This window comes from Chenopodium quinoa, unplaced genomic scaffold, assembly GCF_001683475.1.
Source record: "Chenopodium quinoa cultivar QQ74 unplaced genomic scaffold, ASM168347v1, whole genome shotgun sequence".
In the NCBI taxonomy this organism is placed as follows: Eukaryota; Viridiplantae; Streptophyta; class Magnoliopsida; order Caryophyllales; family Amaranthaceae; genus Chenopodium; species Chenopodium quinoa.
In genome coordinates, this window is record NW_018745105.1 from 2,534,257 (window position 1) to 2,559,288 (window position 25,032).

The 25,032-nt window shown below is 35.1% G+C and overlaps 1 protein-coding gene across 1 annotated transcript; it reads right to left on the reverse strand.

Annotated features, from left to right (window-relative positions):
- Positions 1-878: 878 nt before the first annotated feature.
- On the reverse strand, positions 879-23,886 carry LOC110709947 (protease Do-like 2, chloroplastic). The gene is made up of 21 exons (XM_021888197.1): positions 23,554-23,886; positions 21,969-22,148; positions 18,024-18,074; positions 17,554-17,627; positions 17,399-17,462; positions 15,569-15,613; positions 14,945-15,052; positions 9,166-9,243; positions 7,268-7,334; positions 7,096-7,154; positions 6,747-6,846; positions 4,959-5,038; positions 4,621-4,677; positions 3,750-3,853; positions 3,292-3,379; positions 3,097-3,182; positions 2,975-2,999; positions 2,785-2,856; positions 1,851-1,901; positions 1,698-1,758; positions 879-1,617 (listed from the first exon to the last, which is right to left on the reverse strand). Exons 1-21 carry the CDS (start codon positions 23,764-23,766, stop codon positions 1,373-1,375), a joined length of 1,908 nt encoding a protein of 635 aa, XP_021743889.1. The 5' UTR covers positions 23,767-23,886; the 3' UTR covers positions 879-1,372.
- Between the last annotated feature and the right edge of the window lie 1,146 nt (positions 23,887-25,032).

Sequence of the window (25,032 nt, forward strand, 5' to 3'; positions counted from 1 at the left end):
ATTTATTTATTTTTACATGAATTTAAACAAACAAACAAAACCACTTTATTGAAAGAATAAAGAAGATAATTGAATTACAATTAGCCATGGTTAAGGATATGCATCTTGTCTACTTGTTCTCTCTAAACCTTGCAAATGCTTCTACATCGACAAATATTATCCACCGTCCATCTAAGACTGAAATAACAACCTACAAAAAAATATTTTGTTTCCAACCAAAGACCTTCAAGACATACATTCATCTCCACATGTAAGGTAGATTGAGTCAAATTGTGGGCTGCTCACCCCCCAACATACCTTGAATACCAAATTGAATAGTTTTCAGCCACTACCCTAATTTCGATCCATGAGTATGTTTATTATTCCATGGGCCATCTACCAACATTGGCGTTGTAAAAACACCACTCCTGCCGTCATTTTGTAAAATAGCCCACATAAATCTCGGGGTGAGTCCGCTAATAACAAGCTTTGTTGCTTAAATCCTTCATAAATATTAGACGGCGTAATTGGCCCCCAAAAATTCTATTAATTCCTGCAACCCACAACCTCTAGAGTGTGGCATAAAGAATGTAGTCCTATGACCACTAATTCCATCCTAGCTTAAAAAAAGCCTAATATAATACAGGAATCCAATCATAAATTGGCTAGTCTGCAGCTATTACTGAGTGGATTTGTAGCATTCCAAATTTTCAACCCTCCAAGCTTCCCTGCAGATGTGCAAAATCTAAATAGATGTTGTAAATCGGTATGGATCACAAAAGGTATCAATATCTATACCTCGCCTTCCTGGTTTCAAAGATTGATTCAGTAAGTATCACAACTTAAATTTTTAAAATTATGGTCTCTAATATTCTACTTTAAAATCAGTACACTAAATCTTTGGTCTTTTAAAACAAGGAACTTGCTCAAAAATTAGGAATTATAAAGATAAATACAAGGAGCTCTAAGGTATACATCAGAATATTTAGGACTCGTGGTGTTTATTATTAGACACGTTGAAATTCAAACTTAGGAAAACAACAGCAAAAGTTACAACAATAGTCAAGAACCTGTTTGTACTCCCTTGAAACTGCAGATTCGGTCTTCTGATCCGCGTTTATCTTCATTGTAGTGACAATCTCATGCATTGCACCTAATTGGTATTGTAGATCAATCCACTAAAAAAGAATGCATTCTATTACTATTATTATGGTGATTATAATGTTACAGCAATAATTTACAAGGATGATCTAAATATACTCGCCTTTGCCTCTCTGCCCTTGTGCTCTCAAAAAATAGGAAGAGGACTCTGGAATCTAACTGATGAATATATGGCCAAATTTGAGCATATGGAGTTGGATAATATGTGAAACTTGAACCTAGGATAAACTAATTATGCCCAAAGAAGCCCATCGAATCCGATTTCCTCGTTTGATACAGGACTATCCCCAATATCCTGATCTACAGCGCTATTATCTATGAAATTATCCAAATAAGGCTCCATTAGATCAGAAGATCTCTCAGAAGGAATCCCATAATCTTTCAGGATGCAAGTTGAGGCAGCTGCAGCTACTTCTCGCTCCAATACAACAAGGTAATTATCTTCAAACTCGAAAACTAGATACTTATCCTTGCAAGCTGTGAAATAGACAATAGAGATATGTAAGATTTAAGGATAGCTAGCATCAAGATGTTAAGAAAGAAATTTGTGTCCTTACAATCGACAAGATGAGCTAGATGATGAATGTTTCTGATGTGTTTGCCATTTAACTTCAAAACCTACAGTTGATAAATCTCAGACTATTAGATTATGTAAACAAACCAAAAACAAATACGGGACTGTTGGACGTATGATAGACTATGAAGCTTACCTGTTGATTTCCCATATCTTCATATCCAATATTCACTTCATTTGCCAAGACCTAATACAACAATCTCCCAGTAAGCTAAATAAAAAAAGCTTTTTTAATTTTTAAATACTTTGCACTCTCTGTTAAATCAATATTATTATGTTAAATTACATATAGCATATTAACTTATATATATTCTACTTGGAAACTGAGGGCACCAAAAGGAAACCCTTGAGCGGAAAGAATATAATTAGATCAATACCATTTCTGTGAATATAATTATTTTCTTGGTGACATCTTACATGTAGACCTAGCAATCCTGACCCCGACCCGAATGACCCGACTCATGACCCGAAAAAGAGTTGACCCGTCCTGACCCGACACCCGAACTAACCCGACCCGAAATTGACCCGAATTGTTTGACCCAAACAGACCCGATACCCGAAATTGACCCGAACAAACCCGATACCCGAAATGTCCTGAACTAAAATTACCTTCTTATTGAACTTAAAATGTCTTGTACCAAAAATAACTCAAATTGTTCATCTTTAATCGTTGATAAGCTCATAAACTAGATTGGTAGTGTTTGTTATAACAATAACAAAATATATACTGCGTATAAAATTATTGGTTTGAGCTCAATTCACAAATGAAACAACCCGAACATGACCCAATCAGATTTTGACCAGACCCGACCCGAACATAACCGACCCGAATTGGACCCGATTTCATGACCCAAACTTGACCCAAAACCCGAATCGACCCGACCCGAATGTTAGCTGACCCAAAATGGCCCGACCCGACCCGACCCGAATGACCCATTTGCCAGGTCTACTTACATGGTACTTGAATTAATTATATTTTTTACAAGACTTCGGCACAAAATTGATTGACATATTATGTAGCTACCTGCCCTCCAAAAAAAAAAAAAGAAAAGAAAAAAGTATGTAGCTACCTGTGATAGGATAACAATTTGTTCTCCTTTGAATCGTGCCAAAGAATATCTTGCTTTTGCCACTAGTTTCAGCTGACAAAATGACCAAAGGAGATGTTAGCTATTTTCAACATCCAAAAAGCAGTCACAGAAAACAAGCACTTTTTAAACAATACTTGTAAAGCATTTTGTTGCTCTTGGGTTAACTCACCCCCATAGCTTCTTCACATTCCTCTCTATGCAGAAGAAAAAAATAAAATAACAGTTCATTAGCATATAAAAGTTGAGCCTTCAAATATAAGCTAATGGAGCGTAAAGTTAGGAGAATAGTACTCTATAAGTGGTTCAGAAAGTGGGGTGAACACCAATCCAGCAACTATCAAATATGCAGGTTGGCCTCCTTCAATGTGGAATGGTACCTTCAAGATCAGAAGTATAGGAATTAAAATCAAATGAAACGAAATATATGCAAGTATATAAATTAAAGTTGCTCAAAATCATTGGCAAAAAAATCGAATAAAGACATACCAAATGGACACGTGGATTCAAAATTGTCTGAACTTTCATATGAACCCCATTCCTAATGATGCCAAGCTCTACAGAATCACCTGAAAATCTATACAAAGATACTTTTAAGATTAACTGCAAACAGTCTCAATATGAGGCAACAGCTAATTCAAGCTGGTTTTCAACAATTCAATAATTATCGCCTGATGGTTTATGTGGAGAGCCAGAACTACTCTGTATATTACTTTTCTGTAAAATTTTGAATAACAAATTTGAACAATTGTGGAATTAAGAATTTATATTATACAAAAAGGTGACTAAATGGAACTGGAAACTGAGTAATGCAAATTGAAATGAAACCTTCCTAAATTGCAAGGTGCTAGTCTCTGATTTATGACTCTGCCAAATAGGACTTGCAAGAAGCTTAAACCAACAATCCATTTCTTTAACATTATAGAGAAGAGGAAAAGTAAAATTACTTCTGACTAATGAGATAGCGGAATGCAATACGCTCAGTTGATCGGAAAGGCACAGTTCCTTCACAGCCAACATGAACTCCGTCAAAATTCACAATCACGTCGCCCTGTAATATAGCATTTCCTTTTAGTATCATTTTGATAGTTGTAGTTTTGACAGTTTTAAGGTTTTTTTTTTGTCATTGAGCTCTTCGTAAACATTACTCTACCATGATTAGCAGCAAATTCAACACATGAGCACAAGCAGCTAATAACAAAAATGTACTGTAATCTACAAAGATATGTTGAATACACAACGGTATAAAGCATAAATTCAAATTTTCATTTTGTATATATACAGTGTGTGGATAAGAAGGTCAAATTCAGTACTAATTGGTTTAGGTTTAGTTTTATCTCTTGTGAGAACCCTACAACGTTTATAAAGTGAAAGTACACTATGAGACTCATCTTCAATATATAAAAATGTTGAATTACAATTAATGGTCTAGATGACAAACTAAAGGGTTCTCTCCCTGTTCACTCTTGCTTCTCCTATATATTTTTCTGATTTCTCTGACACTATAGTAAGCAAAATCCAAAAGTGAATCTAATAAAAGATTAGTGGTAAAATGACCTTAAATGACAGCTCGCAAATGCTTCCCAGTCCTAAACCAATTTCCAACTTTGAATTACTCAGTATTAAGTATGAGTACAAACAAGTAGTTCATATCCATCTCATAGCAATACTCCAATCTTCACTCACAACCCATTCAGGATCATGTCTAAGGCTAAAGTAAATTTTTTTATTTTTTTTAAAAAAAAAAAACGATGTTCACTTCATGCAAAAAATCAATTCAACAGGAAAATGCAGCCTTCGATATAAGAGTTAGCTTACCTCCTTTAAAACATTATGTGCATCAGAAGTGGGTTCAACTCGCCGCACTAGAACTCCCTGGAAATTGGGATTTAATTGTAAACGTCAAACACATAATCTGTTGAGTGTCGTACAAATGTCATAATTGGATTATGCAACCAGAAACACTAAATCTTCTCTACTGCTAGCACAGTAAAGTTTTCTTTTCTTCTCTATGACAAATGTACAACACGGTGAAAGCAGAATCTGTAAGGGATGGGGTCATTCTGAAAGGCAACATCTTAAAACTATAATACAAAACTACACTTGTGTAAAATCTTAGCAGAAGTGATTGCTTATAGCTTGGTGGAAAGATCAACCTCATTAGACGTGACTTTCAAGCAGGAGCGTAGAGCTGGATTCTCCAACTTCTGCAGCAATACACCAAGGCAAGGGAAACCTGAAATTGTATGCAATAATTCATTAAATAGATCCAGCTCAAACCAAAGGTGATTAAGATAATTTTTGTACGCCTGAACAATTAATATTCACATGAAGGTTACTCCTTATCCAAGTAATACTGCAAAAGAGAGGAAGACAGACAGTTGATACACAAATTTCCTATCCTTCTGGCATGATGAAAGCAATGAAACTGATGGAAATGGCCAGTTTAATATAGTTTATGTTAAGGAAAATTTGGATTTTGGTACTTCGAATATGGGGCTACTTGAATTTTCGTACCCGTTTAAAATTTATTTTTAAATTGGTACCTCCAAAAACACATAACTGTAGATTTCAGTACCTCCGTCCAGTTCCGTTAAGTTTTCCGTTAGTGGGGCCCATTATCTAATTATTTAATAATTTAATATTTTTTTTTTTTAAAAAAAAGAAAAAACATTTTAAATAAAAAATAATAAAAACTTAAAAAATAATAAAATAAAATTAAAAATCAGCCACCGGCGCCGGCTTCCGGCTGTTGGTGGCCGAATTCCCCTGGCACCGGCGTCGGCCACCCCTTCCCTTTCCCTCCCTGTTTTCCCTTCCCCGAAACCCTAGCGCAACCACCACCATCTTCCCTCCCTTCCTCGTTCCTGGCCGCGGCACCCCACCCCCTCCCTTTCCCTTTCCCTCCCTATTTTCCCCTTCCCCGAAACCCTAGCGCAACCATCCACCGTCTACCCTCCCTTCCTCGTTCTTGGCCGCGGCGATGTGGTGGTTTTTAGATAAGGTGGTTCGTTTTGTGGTGAAAGGTGGTTGTGGGTGGTGGGTTTCGGGGTTCGTGGGTGGTGGGGTTATGGGTTTCAGGGGTTCGTGGGTGGTGGGGTGTGGTGGGTTTCTGGGTTCGTGGGTTCGTGGGTGGTGGGTTTATGGGCACCCCTGCCTTGCCGCGGTGGCAGCTTCTGTGGCTGGGCTTCCTGCCTGGCCGCGGCGGCTGTGGCTGGGCTTCCTGCCTGGCCGCGGCGCCGGCAGCTGCTGTGGCTGGGAAGGTGGCCGGTGGTTTTTTTAATTTTTTAAGTTTTTTTTTTTAATTTAAAAATGTTTTTTTTTTTAATAATTTAAATTATTAGATAATGGACCCCACTAGCGGAAAACTTAACAGAACATGGACGGAGGTACTGAAAGCTACAGTTATGTGTTTTTGGAGGTACCAATTTAAAAATAAATTTTAAACGGGTACGAAAATTCAATTAGCCCCATATTCGAGGTACCAAAATTCAAATTTTCCTTATGTTAATAAGAGTGAAAGCAATATAACTGATGGAAAAGTTCACAAAACTTTGATATTGCCATCATTTAATTGGTCGGATTTAGATTTGGACAGGAAAAACCTCAAAACTACAAAAATTTAAAAGTACCCTAGTCTTTTTTCTTATGCATCATCCAAACAGGAAGGACTTTAGTACTTTTGTTTCATTTTCTGCATAGTAATTAGTAACCAACCAGAAATACAATTTCCCTTCTTTTCTTTCACCTTTTCTCTCCATCTTTACTCCTCTCTACATTCTCAATCATTTTAGGGAAACAAATAGACTTAAATAAATGGTTCACTGCCACAATGTTTTGGACTCGGGTTCCAATAACAGACCAAGCATAATTTCTAATAATATCAAATGCAAATCTTAACTTTAAACTGTTATTTGAAGACCTAAAAAACAAGGGTTCCTCACCTGTGTACTTCCCGTTCCTCTCATAGTCTTCCAAGAAATGAGACACCACAGTAGTTGGAATCACATATCCTATGTTCTCGGTATCATCTGATCTGAGTACCTGATACAAGAGACTAATAAATATCAAATCAATAACAATGCATGACTGTTGCATGCCTAAGAAAGATGGGTCTATAACAAATTTTAACGAAAACATGCAGCTTCGGAATTCAATACTTTAGATTTTTGCAGTTTACCTGTATCCAAATTCCAAAAATATATAATACATGTTAACTGCTAAATTGAAAGTAATTGTACTTCTCAATTATAATATCACATGAGAAAAGAACAAGAATTATATAGACCATACCTGAAATGCCACACCAATGCACTCCCCTTGGTCATTGAATGCAGGGCCTCCACTATTACCTGAAACAGAATAGAATAGTGTAAGAGAATAGTAAAATAGTACAAGGATTTTAATGCATAATTGACATAACTAATAATTAGTTTAAAATGCTTTGGAAAAAAAGGTTACTGACCAGGATTTATAGCAGCATCAATCTGGATACCTAACAAATCAGATGACCCATGTGCATATGATGTAACCTGCAACACAAACAGATAAGAAATTCAAAGCCTTCACATACATCAAGTAGTATCTTGCAGCACATTGCAAGCAGAATTCATCCCTTGGCACTCACAGTCACAAGTTTGAAAATAAAATTCATTCCAGATATTGAGAAACCAAGCTAATCTGAAATACGAATATATAGATATATAATGACAATTATATGACAAAGGTAAATGATTTAGCATTTTAATTTCTTGCAAGTTTTGACTCTAAACATAAACCAAAACATAATTCTGGAGGTGTTCCATCTTCATTGTACAAAGACAACAATATTAACCAGATAAATAACTTTCAACTATTCAGTAATGAAGTTGCAAAGCAAAGAATAAACTCAACCATTCAATAACAATAATTACATCTTCTTACTCCCTCAAATTAAAGGACGTGCATTCTTACATAAGTTTACATCCGAGTCATCTCTTCCTTGCTCAATTAAGTATATAAGCAGGCCCGTTTCTGAGATTTTGGTGGCCTAGGGTGAAATTTAGATTGGGGCCCTAATTAACAAGCATTATATTTATTTTTTTTAACTTTTTTTTTTTAGGTTTAAGGGTATGCAAAATGAGAATTAGCCTCCTAAAAAATCTAACTCGAAATTACATATCAAATATGAAAACTACAATACAATGAAAACGTACTAGTTAAGTGCTCAATTGCATCACATTAATATATCTTAGTTAAAGGCTTATTAAAATGTAGATTGTCGAGAACAAACTTTACAAAATTCAGATTGTTGAACACGATTTACCAACATTTTTTAAAAAATAATGAGAAATAAATATTCAATTTGAAAGACATGAAGAAGATTGAACACAAACCTTGCAATAATAGAAAACGTTACAGCAATTTGGTAAAGATTGAGAAGGTTTTATCCAAACGTCAAATTCTTGAACGGAATTACTCAGAAGTCGAGAAATTAAGTAAATTTTTGAAAGAAAAAAAATAAGAAGAAACAATTTTATTTTATTTTTTAACAAAACCAGAGCTACGGACTGTAATTGAGTTTTATTTGGATATAGGCTTGAAATACCAGTGAACACACCAATGACAGTAAAACAATAATGGGTTATTGGCCTCAAGGGTCCAACGCCCATCTAATGAACCTTAGCTTACTCAACCCAACATATAGAGGCAACCATATGCCCTTATTTACTTATCAACCACACCTTAGGGTTGTATAGTACTATGAAAAAACCCTAGCACCTTAGCCAAGCCGTAGTGCATGCCACGCATGGCTCAATAGGGGGTCTTACATACGACCAAAACCTATACTATTTCAAGGAAGTGCTACATTAGTAATGAAATACAATAATAGTAATACTAAACCAGGATCCAGACAAGGGGTGTATTTAAGATGTTCATGATATATCTCATAGGCGGTAGAACTTATCTCCATTATACACTTCAAAACTTTTAGAATCTAAATCATACACCATTCCATAAATTTCTTCCTTCTATCTATTTAAGGTTTTTAGCCAATTCCATAAAGCTTTGCCTAATTTACACTATTTTTTTTAATGGCAAAGAAAAATCTTTTTGTTTTACTTTCCTTTACCGCACCACATGGGTCCACTAAAAGGACCCTATAGCATTTGGTCTGTGTAGTTACAGTTACTCAGAAAAGCATAATGGCACAGAGGTAGTAATACAGTGGGAGCTTAAGGAAAAACTAGAAACATAATGGAAAAAGAAAATTCAGATGCATATATAAATCACTGTTTTTTTACAGAAATGCTTTATCATCAACAAGTAAATAATAGCAGGTATCATAAATATTTTGTTTAATACTTCAAAGTAAAGGCAAACCTCTATTCGTGAAACCACCCCCTTTGTCACAGAAATTGTATCTCCTCCAAGTGGATATCCTACGACAGTGACAGAATCCTGTCCATGAAAATGGCCACATAATAATTAGTTTGCATTAATTTAGAGGAAGAATAAACTGATAGATTATACTTCCTCCGTTTCTATTTAGTTGACACGTTCAATTTAGGCACACATATTAAGGAGAGGAGAGAGAGTGAGAGAGAATGATAAAGCAAGTGGGGTACAATTAAAAAGCAAAGTATAAAACTTACCCAAAAAGAAAACGTGTCAACTAAAAAAGACTTCCTAAAAAGAACAATGTGTCAACTAATAAAAAACGGAGGTAAGTATTTCTTTACCATGCTGTTTAAGATGCTATTTATAGATAATACCATAATTCTATTGACAGGAAAAAAAATACCAAAACTAAGTAGAACTATTAGAGATCACGTAGAACTATTAGAGAATACCAACATTTATAGTCATCCATCCAAATGGAAAGTCAGAAAATCTATTTTAAAGAAAAGTTAACAAAAAAGGAAATTCAGACGTAATATCTCAAATTCCTTAGACTGCATTTCAAACTATTCCACATACTCTTGCTCGTCAAGTATTTAATCCTTCTGTGTGAGTTGTGCAACCATTTACAACAAGGCTCAACAGTCGATGCAGAATTCTCATCAGATCATCTCATCATCTTATAATTATTTCTATTTGTTGACACCACTAAACGTGCAAATGAAACAATTTGCTCACAATTATAGCTATTTGTACAATAACCTCACTAACTGGACTAGGGGTTTTTTTTTTTTTTTTTTTTTTGCAACTTTATTAACACTTGATTCCTATACTCCCAAAATAATTATAAACACTTGATAGATTTGGGAAGGATTTTCGATGGTTATTTAAAAATGAGAACAGCATTGGGACACAAGTATGAGTTAAGCTAATAAGCGCTTAAATCTTTGCATACCAAATTACTTATTCATTTCCAATGTATAAAAAAGCTCAAGGAGCACTGAAGCAAGAGGGGTTCTGCTGCGCCTAGGTGCACCTCTTTGAAGTGAGGCGCACTATATGGACAGTTAAAAATTCTGGCTGAAATTTGCTTCAAGTGCGCCTCAAGTGCACCTCTGGCGCTTTTTGTGCACCTAACCCAAAACGCCTCGCCCAGACCAAAATAAGCGCTCACCCCTGATTGCCTTGCGCCTAGACGCGCCTTAGGCGCGCTTTTTCAAACACTGTTCATTTCCAACACACAAACAAGCAGAAGCAGTTCACAAGGGGCTCTTGAAACCCCATGGAAGCAAATGACCAACATACAGGTTAGAAAGTACCAAACACAAGACTTAAACATAAACTTGAATGAATTTGATGACTGTGATTTATTACAATAATAATAACATTGACTTTTAATGTATCTTCTCCCAAGACTTCGAAATCAAGTCTAATGTACAGTTGCAGTTATTGTTTCTTTTAAAAGCGATAAATATGAAAGGTAAGCATTAAAGATAATTTATCATTTAGAAAGTAGTTCCTACACATCTATGAATTTCTTCATGTCCTTTACATGCAAGCGAACCAAAAAACTTGTCTGTTACTTGTTGCACACATATAATGCTGTCTTGAATTACAATGTGTAGAAAAGTCGATCTATTCAAGACTAACTAGTGACTGTTATGTCTTTGAAACAAACAAAAAAAAAAAAAAAAAAAAAAAACAAAAACAAAAACAAAAAAAAAAAAAACACACACACTATGGCTGGTTTGGGAAATACCTCAAGCGTGCATGACCTACATTTGGTAAGTGGTGGACAATTATTGTGTTCATCTATAACTAGTGTCAAGTTGGTGTGGAAATATGTAAGTAAAGAATGAAACAAGGCATCCTATACTTATTATCAGTGTAAATTGAACATGATCTACAGAATACATTAAGACCCAATAATATCATTTGGGTTTTTCTACATAGTACCCCCAAGTAGAACTGGAAAATGGGTCATTCGGGTCTGGTATGGGTCGGGTCATTTCGGGTCAAAAGGTTATCGGGTCATTTCGGGTCTGGTCGGGTCATTTCGGGTTTTGGGTTGATTTTGGATCGACTGATAAACGGGTCGGGTCGGATATCGGGTCAACACTTCAGGTCGAGTTCGGATCGGGTCAAGTTTGGGTCGGTTCAATTTTCAAGTCGGATCAACTTCGGGTCGGGTCATATTCGGGTCAATGCATTGGGTTAAATTCAACTGTGTATATATATTTATTTATTTATTGACGAAAAACTCACTACATTTATTAAGGCTACTTTTTTCATAGAATAGAGTAATTGTTTGACTGTTATTGACCTTTTTTTTTTGTGTTTAGATTGAGAATCAATTTCAAGATCTCCTGAAACTTAGAGGGATGTTCTAACTAATTGAGTTATACGGCTTATACCTCATAATAAGGTTTTTCTTGTTCAAGTTTTTCAAACGAAACTCATAATAAGGTTTTTCTTGTTCAAGGTAATTTGATCTCAAATTCAAACTTGATAGGATTAGATTAAACCCTTTGTGGCTACTCAATAGCTCAGTCTCCGACTCTCCGATTCAAATTAATTCAAAGGATATCTCATCACTATTAGTATATAATGAACTAGTGAATTATGAAGTATTGCAGTTATGCAACTATGCTTTGCAACTATGCTTGTATCTATCTACTAGTCTACTATCTAATTAAAGAACTCAAGATCATACATGACTATATTTTTCATTACATATAAAACACAAAAGAGGAGTGTGTGAATAAAGTCAAAACGTGTCATTTAAAAAAAAGGAAGGTATTATTAATTAAGTGAAATATTCTCATATTCAGATGTAAGATTATGGACACACTTGTTGATCAATTAAAAATTTTCAAAATTTCAATTTTAACAAAGTTACAACTTAAAAGTGATAATTTAAGAGAGAAACAAATTAAAAACTTTTAACTTGGTTAAAATTGTGGGAAATTCTTCCCCCCAAATGGCTAAAACTCCAAAAGTATTTCATCATGAGGACAATAGGTAAATTATGAGTGGGAATACTCCCTCCAAATATAATTTCCACCAGTAAAAGTAAAGTGACTAAATTCTAAAATACAGAAAAACAAAAATAAAAGTAAAACAATAAGAAGAAAAAAAAAATCTTTAGCTTAAATAGATTTGGGTCAATTAATTCAATTTGATTGCGGTTTTTTTCTATTTCGGTTTGCTAAGGTCAAGTCTTTAACTTAAATAGATTCTGGTCATATCAGGTATAAGATAATTTTGGTTCGGGTCACTTTGGGTTTCGAGTTTATTTGGGTCAATTAATTCAAGTTAAAGGTCGGGTCAACTTCGGGTCAGGTCAACTTCGGATCTCGTGTCACTTCGGGTCGGGTCGTTTCGGGTCTCGGGTCGGGTCAACTTTGGGTTTCGGGTCAAGGTCGAGTCAGTTTCACTTCGGGTCGGGTATGGGTCGGGTCAGGTTAATTCGGGTTTTGGGTTAATTTCAGGTCACTAGTTTTGGGTCGATTTCAGGTCATGGGTTGGGTCATTCGGGTCGGGGGTCGGGTCATCGGGTCGACGGGTGTAGGTCAGGATTGCCAGGTATACCCCCAAGGTTTTGCGTTTTCTATGTTGCGCCCTCCTAAATCCAAACTTCTACACGGTGCCCACAAGTTTAATTAACTTAATCAGTTTTAACCTTCTTTAAAATTAATGTTAACTTAATACTCTTCATTGACTACTAACTATGGTTAGTAATATTTTATACTAGGTAAGACAGTTTTTCACTCTTTGTTATGGAGTATCATTAAAACTATATTAAAATATAAAAATAATTTGGTCCATAATCTATTTCTTATTTTATTCCACATCAAGCAACTTATACTATTATTGTATTATTTTTTATGACTACATATTAAATTTTTATTTCAAATTTCACAATTTTTTCATTCACTAATTATGTTAGGTTGAAAGATTATATATATTCATGATTTTTTTTTACTACAGATAATAATTATATAAATTAAAAAGTAATTACTTATATAGAAATAGAAAGATATGCTTAGATATCTAAGTTGTTAAATAAATTATTTTACAATTTTTTTTTCCTAAATTTTGGAAGAAAATATTTTGCGTATATTCTCTATCAATTTTTTCAAAAGCATTTTAAAATACATATATATATATATATATATATATATATATATAAGGACACGCCAGAAGATGACACGCGTCATTGCTGGTGTGTCTTTTAGTATATAGTATTAATGATTTTTTTCCTTTTCTTAAAAAAAAGTGGTTAGCAATAAGATTAATTTGGCAATACTATCTTCCCCCAAACTCACGTGTAATGACCCTCCCCATTCTTATTTCTTTCTTAAACTTCTGCAACAACCCAAACCATAACCAATTCGTTTCCCTGCAACCTTCCCCAAAAACCCAGAATTCTCACTCCCCGTTAAGAGTGTAAACCCCTCCAATTTAGCACCACAATTCGTCGCATTCTCATTTCTCCGACGAAAATGACTCAAATGTACGTAACCATACCTCTGCTCGAATGACAAACACCAAAAAAGCTGATTGAAAAAAAATGCAAAGAAGAATTTGGAGATGTTAATGTATTAATCAATCCATATTAGCTTCGAATTTTTAAGCAAAAATCTTAGGGTTTGAAACAATTGTATAAGTGTTCGAATTAAACAAAGGCAAAAGATGGAATGTGAGGGGTTTCATCAGAAGGGGTTTTAATTTTCTATTTTAATTTAAATTATTTCCTTTGAATTAAATTAGTAATTAACTATGGTGGGTGGTTAACCTAACAACATGTTAATTACCATTAACAAAACAGCTTATGAAGGGCATATATTAAACAATATAATAAACTTGTGGGTACCGTGTAGAAGTTTAGATTTAGGAGGGCACAACATAGAAAACACAAAACTTTGGCGGTACTATGTAGAAAAACCCATATCATTTTCATATATGAGAAGAGAAGCCATAAGATTGTAGTGGATAAGTCTCTGTAATTTATATTTGATGTCACAGGTTTCAGGCTTTGTGTTGCCAATGTTAGTAATTTTGGATTGAGGGCCATTGCACGAGGAAAGGTGCTACATGGTCAATACATTAAAAAAAAAAAAAAAAAAAAGATATTGATGGTTTGTCCTTGCTTATACTTCAGTAGCTATGGAATCATTTCAGCCAACTCTCAAAAGGTTGCTCCTTTGTTAGATATTTCACTAATATCAGTGCATTTTAAAACCTATTTATCAGTTGAACTAAACAAATAAATTCCAACCAAAAAATCTTGCCCCCATTCTACAGAAGGGATAGAGTATAATTATCCAGAATAGTAAATACATATTACATTCATTTCAAACCAAATACTTTCTACAATTTAGACACCCATTTTTATCATTTCATCCAATAGGTATTTGTTATATAAATATATATCAGTCCAAAAACTCACAAACACATCAACAAGCCTTGGGACCTAACAGGCTAACAAAAAGTATCATAGTGAGTCACATAGACAGACAGATTATAAGGTTGATCAAAAAATGGATCTGGCTTTCAACAGGAGTCTATTTGCTTTCTTATAAGTAATTTATAGGCCAAACAGATGTATTATCAGTGTTGTCTGTACTGGAATGAAGAGTCCAGCTTAGCTTTTTAACTTTACAACCATTAAGAAAAGTTTATACTAGTAAATAAACTTCCTGCAGAAAGTATTTAAAAAAGAATTATGTTACATTGTCAAGGGGAGAAAAAATTGCACCTGTAGATGCGGTAGCCGACCTAAACGAAGCGGCTCAGCTCCATTCCAAAATTTCTCATTTTCCACAGAAAGCAGAGCTATGTCACAGTCAATACCTCTGGCTAAAACCTGTACACCAAATGAACTGAGAGGAAAGTAAGTTGTTGAAGTGTCTTTAAGTTAAAATAACAGGGACAACTCATCTAAAATTTCCTGGTCAGTATCAAAAGTTTAATTTCCCAAAACATATTTTCATACGGAGTATTTTAGCTTCAAAGAAACAACCACATTACCACAATGGGGAAGGACCGGAGGAAAAAATTAATTCGAATTCACTCATTAACAGGTTTATCCCATATTCACAAGCTACGGAATTAGAGCCCTTAATGAGTTCTTTATAAGGCATTTCGAAAGAATATATGGAAACTACAAATTTTAGGTGGGTCACTACCGTTGCTCTATATGCCATATTATTTCAAAAGAACTAAGAGGAAAGTAAGTTGTTGAAGAGTACAGCATAGCTTTGTAACGGCTGAAATGCTATCTGATGCTTAGAGTGGGCCACAAAGAAACACACTAAGCAACAACATAAAATTTGAAACTATAGTACCGATAAAAGAGAACCTCAGGCTAATAAATTTGTACCTTTGCAACATATTTTGTATCATCTCCTCTCCTCTTCAATTTCACCTGCATTATATAGAAAGCAACACAGATGTGATAATTGTATAAGCATTATGACAGAAGTCAAAGACTTCTTATGAATTTGCTTATTCAATGAGCTTCTAAATAAGTTCTAAGAGATAAAAATGAAGAATTGTCGGAAAGCATATTAAGAAACTATACGTGCAAACCCCCACATAGTGATTGCATCTTATGCCTCGATTATACATCCCAGATTATGCAATTTAAGAAGCTATACTTGCATACTGTCGTGGAATGACACATAATTGCAAGGTATTATTTTTTATTGTTCCTTCTATATACATGAGATCTAAGCCAACAAAAATGTAGCTCTCTCTCAACAAGAAAATTTTACACATGTCCACAGTGTAAAAGATTTCAAACAAGTTTAAAACTACATTTAAAAAAGAAAAGGTAAAATATGAAATGAAAATTATTTTGGAAACAAGTAAATGGGATCATTTCACAGAATGCACACGCAACAAGACTCATTTACTGCATTTTATGAAGGAAGAAGAAACCAAAAGAGTGAATGAGAAATGGGAATGAACAGCCAAATGTGTTTAAGAAATAAAGGAAGAATATAAAATAAACAGAGGAGTCATGAACAAGGATTAGCAAATACACACACCTACACAAATACAGCTATTATAAACTCTCTTGAATAGATACTTAAAATTCAAATTTTACCACAAGATGCAGCTATTTCTTTCTGTAGGTTGATGTAAAAATATTGTTGAAAAGAAATAAAAGGAAAACACACACGCACACACAACACACATAGTTACAAAATTAGAAAGACTAATTGGTAGATTACTTCTATAATATTACTTGCGACAAATGATATCAATATCAACAACCAACAAATATTCTAAAAATGCTAAAACAAACCCCAAAAAGTTGTTGGCCGTCTCATAAAGCAGGCTAGATTTTAAAATGCGCACATATGTGATGCATGTGAAAGGAGCTTAGGAGGCGATGAAAATTCAGATAAAGACAGGACATAAGGTTATAGTGATTGAAAGAGTAGTAGCTTACACGTGCACTGCTTGCCATTTCATCCAGGTCAATCACATTTCTTTCTTTTATCATCCTTAGTTAGTTCCATGCATGATTAAAGCACAATGAATGTCTAATTGTTTTAGTCTAGTGATTTCTTAAAAACTCAATTAGTTTGAAAATATCTGCCTCTTCAAAGCTAAACCCAAAGTGTCTTCATTCTCTCTCTCAATCATTTAGTCATGCAATAAACTAAAGCTCTCGGAAATCTGAAATGCCAGAACAGATGATTAAGGTACTTTACCAAACACACAATGACCTAACTATTATTCACAGCACATGGATAATCCAAACTGAATAATTTGGGCAAATGTAAACTTGGCTATAGACAAGGCAAAAGTGGGGATATCAATCAGAATATGATCAAGATACTTCACAAACAATGACATGCAAGCATTTCATTGCTGCCACTGGATTGATGCAAATAGATATCATCACGTTCCAAAGCTTTCAAGTATAGCTCTTTGTGAGATTTAACCGCAAAATAAGAACATAACCAGATCATATACAATAAATAGTCAAATTTCAACATATGCTCTCTTATTGCAACTCTACACATTTCTGGTTGGTAAAAATTTCAATTAAGTCAATGTCAAGCTAACATGGTCTTCGCTTCAAAAACAAAATCATTAAGATAACAAGAAGAGATAAAAAGCTGCAACTTTATAAGATAAAACGGAAGAGATGATGAAGGATAAAGAACTTTTTTACAATCACATAGACTGAGCTCACCTGTGTATAATGTTCAACACAATGCGCATTTGTCAAGAGCTTTCCATCCCCTATCATGAAAGCACTGCAAACAGTCTTCTAACTTTCTAAGTTCATATCATTAAAATTTTAATTGGGAGGAAGATGAAAAGGGGTACCAATAGCAGAAAAGATACCTTCCAGTACTAGTATATTGTCTTTGCTTTTGCCAGGGAAGGGAATAATCAGGTGCAGTATGAGTACAGTACACCTAACAAACATAAAGCATCAAAAGAGTTACAAGTTAAAGCATACGACTTAATAATTGGGTGTAGTATGAGTACAATACACATAACAAACATAAAACATCAAAAGAGTATCAAGTTAAAGCATACGACTTCTATTCCATATTCACCAATAAAAGCACATTGTAATATTTAGTAAAATGAAAGTCTTCAACGTAAATGGAAAGGGAAATTTGCTTTAATTACTATTATTTTCCAGAATACCTGCAGAAAGAGCATAAGAAGCTATTCTAATTGCAACAGTTACTCACAGAATAAACATTCTAACAAGATTCCTTAGAACAAAGCCAGTTTCTTCATGAGCATAGAAATAGGTAATATGACAATGAAAATAGTGAAAATAAAGTAAAAATCTATCATACCTTCACAACAGCATTCAGAAAAGCCGCATTCTGAAGATTCGCTGCCTCAGCCTGTGATAAAATTAATCCCAAATCAACAATAGAACTTCAGTTACTTGCACATATGTTTAATAGGAATTTGATCCTACTTAGACTCTTCAAACATTACCATTTTATGTTAAGTGGTTGTTAGTGCACTGATAATTTCTCAGGTATACTGCTTTTGTTTCAAGCATACATGAATCATGTCATATGTATCATGTCCTAACTTCTAATGAAGAATCTATCACCTCCTTTTAAGAACTAATGTGAGTTTTCTTCAAAGAGCAAGTTACATATTGAGTTAATATTATGATTCTTTAAAGGGCTTCCAAAATCCAAATTGTTAGTACTAGTCTTGTCATAGAATGATGATTAGGGACTTAGGACCAAATCTCACTGTTGGGTTCCAAATATGTTAGCGGGTTTCCTCACTCTTCAAAGCGACGTGTTTAAACACGATATCCTTTTGTAGTTTGAAAATACATAAATTATCTTTGGTTTTTCGATTCAAATAAAATAAATTGAGCTTATGAGAGAGAGAGAGAAAGAGAAAGAGAGAGAGAGAACACAGCTCATTTCAGTAAAGATTCCCAACATCAATACCTGGTCAGAAAGATGCATCCATTCCTTTCCATCCACATAGCCTAAGGGATGACCATACAAACAACCAGTCCCAGCTAACAAGGTTTTCCTACCCTTTTTCCTCCCTAAGTAATTCAATGTACTTGCTGATATTCCAGAGGATTACGGAGTTACACAGTCTTCATCTTTAAAATGGTTTCAAAGGGCCAAACTCAAACTAAAATTGAGTGTTTCCCTTAGAACTTAAAGAACAATAAGGCTAATAGGGATAGCACACAAAAAAAAATGCAAATAGCCCATTTTCGCTGAATTTATGCACCCCAATTCACAATACTTTTCAACCTCCAAATCTCCAATTTTCGGTACTACGAGCAAACCAGATAAATCAATTAATGCATTAACTTGTCAAAAATTACCACTTCCTTCCAATTACCAACCAATACTAAATATATATTTGCGCCCTTGTTCTCCCACATACAGCTTCTAGTTATTCCTTAGATAAAGCACATCAAAGCATGATATAACGGATGAGCATGAGCCACAGCTATTAGATAAAGTGAGCAACAATACCAGACCCAATAAGGTTTTTTTGTTTCCGACATGCTGTTGAAGTTTAAAATATTACAATTGATAAGGATCCCCTAAATGTTCCTGCTGGATAAGGACTAACTATGGTGTCTCTATATCTAGGGTTCTCACGGAAAAATCAACATATAGAGGTCACATATAAGCAACATAAATATATACTTAGCAAGATTCTGATATAGGACAATAGGAGAGTCACCCCAAAAGCTAGCTCAAGGGGAGGAAAGCCCATTGTCCTATATAAACCCCACATCCACCCCCATACAACCGATGTAGGACTCAAGTACCATACCTTGGACAGTCCTATAACATTCGTCCCTCCTTAAAGGACCAACGTCCTCGTTGTTAACGGCCACGTACGGTCACGGCCATGTTTGGTCATGGCTGGCTTCTTCAGGTAGGTCGGCTTTGATACCATTGATATAAGACAATAGGAGAGCCACCCCAAAAGCTAGCTCAAGGAGAAAAGAGCCCATTGTCCTATATAAACCCCACATCAGCCCCCCATATGACCGATGTGGGACTCAAGTCCCATACCTTGCAATGGACAGTCCTATAACAGATTCTTACACTATAGTTTTTGTTGTTGCAAGAGTATTTGGAGAAACTTTCATGCCGAAAGATTCCTCAAAACTTAATTCCACTTAACATTTGAAATCTATAATTAAAATCATATACTATGGATCTTCTACTCCTTTTTAGCTCTCTATTATTATATGCATTTGTTAGGCCACAGACACAATAAGTCAACTCAACTGCAATATAGTTGTGGTGTTTTGGAGGTTTTGAGAAAGATAATCTGGAGAATTCAAATTCTGTGGGTGGGCGGCTATGGAAAGCGGAATTGCAGTAGCATTGGGAAGCTCTGTTACACAAAGCATCTTTTTCATATGTGATATGTTGCTTGAAATAATGAAAGGGGCTGGTGGCTCGTGTGAGACCTAGATAGAAGCATCGTGGATATCATGGACATCAAAATAAAGGGCAAGTGGTCCTCAAAGTACCACGAAACAAAATTACAAGTTCACTCAATTTAATTGAATTTCCCCAACTCAAGAGCCCCAGCTGCCTTAGTCTTAGAATCCAACTCCTTTTGATGTATTAAATTCCCTTTAGATGCTTTTTTAGAGTTTAGTTTTTGTTTTCTTAGCTTGAGGTCTCATTATTGTGTTAGATGCTTCAGTGTTCACTAGGAATTCTCCTTATAATCAATTTAAAGCTCTTTAGAGGGTGAATGATTATGAAATCTTACCAAGTGTTGCTTTGCTTTTATGTTTGTTTGTTGTTAGACCTTTATAGATATTGTGCCTTACTTGCATAATAGCTCCCCTTCAAACCAACTTGATGCACTAAGAACTCGTGGTTAGGACCCGCTTGTGCCCGCCTTGAATTATCGGCCGTCACAAGCCCCAACCACCCGCACTCTGTCGCCCAAATAGACGCGAGTGCTCCTTTGATTTAATTGCCCGCTTGTGTTGCTTTGTGCTCACAAGCCCCTCTTCTGCTGAACGCTAGCGTTGTTGCCACCAGAAGGCTAGGGTGCGCCGCACGTTTCAAGGTCCAAAGTCCAAACTCCCGGACCGTGACACTTAGCCTACAAAGAATATAATTAAGAAATTATGTCCTATGTTCTTGATAAATTACGCTTTCCTTCTCTGAGTCTTCCGACCACATACACCATAAAACGCCATAAATTATACTAAACATTTTATTCTCTTTTGCCCTTCCAAAGCTCACAAAACGAACCTCAGCTGTTCCAAAACAGTAAAGGAGAAGACCGGAGACCCATGACTCCTCATACACAGCTTGCTTCTATTCCGCAAAATAGTCACCCGGCTCATCCCTGGTGTTCTCCTTCGAAATCATGAACCTTAGTATCTCAATGTATGCGTCAAAGGCATATTTGAACAATCGTCCTACATTACTCTTACATTAGCTTCTTGGGCAGCGTCAGGATTTCCATTATTTATTGTAGACATATAAGGATGTATGAAGGATAAATAAAGTTTGATTATAATTAGGAATTTAGGATAACCTTTTTTAATTAAACACCAGTGTGTATGGGCTGTGTGGTAGGTTAAGGGTGAGACACAATGTTCCGGTGGCTCAAGGGTAAAATACCTAATGTGAGGCTTTAGACTTTTTATTTGGTTAATTTAGAGTGATTGTGTTTTTTCCATGCATATGCTTGTATTGTATATATAATTGATAATGGTTTAATTTATTGACAGTTATACAAGCTGGGGTGGAAGAATACCTCCGCTATATATATTCATGTATTACATTAATTATTTTCATTCATTCTAATTAGATGGAACTCTAGATGGTAAATTTCGTAAAAGCATCAATATTAGAATTGTCAAAGATAAATGAAGCTAGAAACAAAAGGAATTTTAGAGAAAAGGCAAAAATGCATAACACCTAACTCAAGACTTGGATCATGAAACTACAGTTATCACACAATTATCCTCATTTCTCAATGAATTATTATTGGCTTTTGGAGCTTCGTAATTGAAATTGGACAAACTTGAAGCATGAAGACAGTAACTAAGGTGAATGTGGAAGTATACTATCATGCATATAAGACAAAGAATGAAGGAAAACAAATGAATTTCAACAAATCAGGCAGATAATTTCTGTCAGATAGTGAAGACAAATAATAATCCAGTGCCTAGATAGAAACGCACAAAGGCAGCAATGTTACCATGATAACTATAACTAGAATTTGCTAAAACACAGTTAAAGAAGACTAAATACCTGCTGCTCCTTCAATTCGAAGGCAGAGCCTTTCCTGTCTTTCCTTTGCATGACAAATGACTGGATGCCTGATGATTGCGACCGCCCCATGTCTTTATTTCTGTCATCATAATGTCTATAGAAGGAATGTTTTTCATCTTTCGGCTTCCCAAAAAAGAATTTATGCGAAATAATATCTGCCTGAATGATGATAACAGAAATTCAATGTCTACAACAGTACCAACCAATGAGCCCACCACAGGTATTATTATTGAACATACAGAGATAGACTAATTAAGAGAATTAATTAGGTATTAATGACCAATGAATGGAACATTGACGCCCATATCATACAAGCATTTTTTTATGTGACTTTGATGAAATGTCATAAATACCAGGATGAGATAAGTTGCCTATGCAAATTTATCAATGGGTGATGTAACCTAATAGAAATTGATTATATAACAGTTTTCAACTCAATGGCTTTTTCTCTTGCTCAGCTGTAGGTTGACCGCCCTATTTATTCAACGAATAATTAGTAATTTAATGGAAATCAAAGTTCGTATGGATCATCTAGTTTCTGCCAAGAATAATTCCATGGTTAAGTTAAATACAGCTCCACCATTAGTCTGATATGAAAGATTTGGGTCCCAGCAGGGCATTAAAGGAGAGTGGTTTCCATGGTATAAGGAGTTTTTTGTGAGAAAAATGGAACTTTTCATTTTCATATATAACAGCAGTAGAATTGGTGTTTACTAAGTGAACCAAAATTAAATCTCGGGTGTTTCATCATATGAGTAGTAACTCACACAAGACCCACTTCAGCAAGAATATTATGATGCTGCTAGCCTGCTATATAATTTGATTGCTAATCTGCTATCTTAAGTTAATCCAAACTTATGAATTACTTCAACCTCTAAGGTAATCCAAACTCAAGAATTACACCGAGTGCTAGTAACGACGTGCAATCAACTAATCGTACACCTATCAATAAAGGACTAGTCACCAAAAGTTGTCCCCTTACTTGACAACTCTCATTTCTAAGTAACTGTTCCTTGAAAGACCAAAGGAAAAAACCAGGCAGCATTCTTCAAAGAAGATCGATTTCAAGCTACGACCACCGTGCTAGCAAACTTACTACGGAGTATCAATCAACTAGTTCAGTTAAAATCTTTCACATCTTATAATCAACTTCAAAAGAGCCCAATTTCATGATAAGGCCAAACTCTTTATTATGATATCCAAGCAATTATAACTTGTTCCAGACATATATAAACAGATTGCACTGAGACAACTACTTCTTATAATCAACCTCGATAATTCATATATCATGCAAATAACATCTAGAAATTTGCAATTTAGCTGACCATTATTGATATTTTGAAGCTTATATAGCAAATTATTGAAATAGAGAGACTAATTACAACTAACCAACACTAAATAATACCAAAATCAACACAGTAATTTACAACAATAATAATTCAACTCAATAGTCTCAATTTTCCAGCAATTCAAGCTAAAATTAAGCAAAACACACACAACTCACTAACATTATTGCATTCCACAATATCAGCGCCACAATTAAAAATGGAGATTAGGTTTATACCTCTTTAGCGATATTCCTACTATAGGAAGAATGTGTGGCACTTCTTCTTGAAGAAGATTCGCCATTACTCTTGCAATTGGCGCCCATTGAAATGAGTGCACGAAATGTAGGATGCGGCGAAGGGAAAAAAGAGTGGGAGACGAGAGAAGCGCGAGCTACATCGACAGAAGTAGTACCGTTAAGCCAGCAGCAGCTTGCGGCTCCAATCGCCATTTTCGCAGGTGGTTTGGAGGAGATGGCAGCAGCAGCAGCAGCTGAAGGAAGGAAGGAAGGAGGGAGAGAGAAAATGGAAGAGGAAGAAAGAATGAATGTTGGTTTTCTTATCCTCTTTTACGTATTTGGAGTGAGGCCCATCGGATATTTTGGCGCCTCCTCTGACGAAAATTTGAGCATAAAAAACTGGGTACCCGGTTTTGAACCCGGGATAGGTGAGAAATTGAGAACTTGTCGAGTCTAATTAGAAATGGTAACAAATTTATTATTTTGCCTAACGAGTGTAACGACACAACATAAAATGAAAAATATACTTGCAATAAATAAGCAAGTATTTTCTTAAAAAAAAAATTAATAAGGAAGTATTTATGCATAAGTGTGACGCATGGGAAATGTGCTTAACAAGGGCTATTGCAGAGAAAGGGAAAAATTAGTAAAATAGGAGGGAAAAACAAAATGGAATAGTAAATTTTGAAATGGCTAATTGCCCACTTAGATTTCATGTTAATGGTGACTTTGCAACTTCACTTTACCAAATTCTTTACAATCCCAGAAAGAAAGACATAGCTAGAATAGCGACTTGTAGACACCTAAAAATGTCTCCCCAAAACCAAACCCGATGATAAACAACCTTTCACCGCCATTATTGGTCGGGTTGAGTAATTAATCTTTGGAGTGCTTAAATCCATATTCTATTCAATACATTTCATAAACCAATCCATTTCCTAGCTCATTTCCCTAAACCATAACTTGTTTTCCACTTTTCGTGTCCACATTGCAAAACCGAGATAAACTGATTTTTTGGTCTTATTATTTTGATTTAATTATTATTTGGTTGAATAGGCCTTGAAATAAGCTTTCCAACAATATATCATAAGCCCAATTCCGATTCAAAACGAAGAAGATATGAGCCAAACACTAAACTCGGCCTAAAACCGGCACCCTTCTACTAAAACGGCCATATCTTAAAATATAAAAATGATTTTTACCTGAATTTAATTGAGTTGGAAATTAGACTTGATAAGCTTTCTAATGATATATTATATGCTTTATTCCGAGTTACGTATCAAAAGTTATGATGATTTTAAAAACGTATAAAAAACTGGAATTATTGCGCACAGTGTAAAAGCACCGTGTCACGGCGCCTGATGACGTGGCACGGTTCCTGGTGCCGTGACACGGTAATGTACAACGTTTTACGGTGCGTTTTTCCATGTTTTTAATCCACCGTGTCACGGGAATATTGCCACGCCACGAGATTTTGCA

What these genes read in the sequence shown, in the direction of transcription:
- LOC110709947 (XM_021888197.1), bottom strand. Translation starts at nt 23,766, where the DNA reads ATGGCGATTGGAGCCGCAAGCTGCTGCTGGCTTAACGGTACTACTTCT. An exon ending in GTAGGAATATCGCTAAAGAG is followed by an intron (nt 22,149 to 23,553) that starts GTATAAACCTAA and finishes ATCATCATTCAG; the next exon opens with GCAGATATTATTTCGCATAA. An exon ending in TCGAATTGAAGGAGCAGCAG is followed by an intron (nt 18,075 to 21,968) that starts GTATTTAGTCTT and finishes ATTTTATCACAG; the next exon opens with GCTGAGGCAGCGAATCTTCA.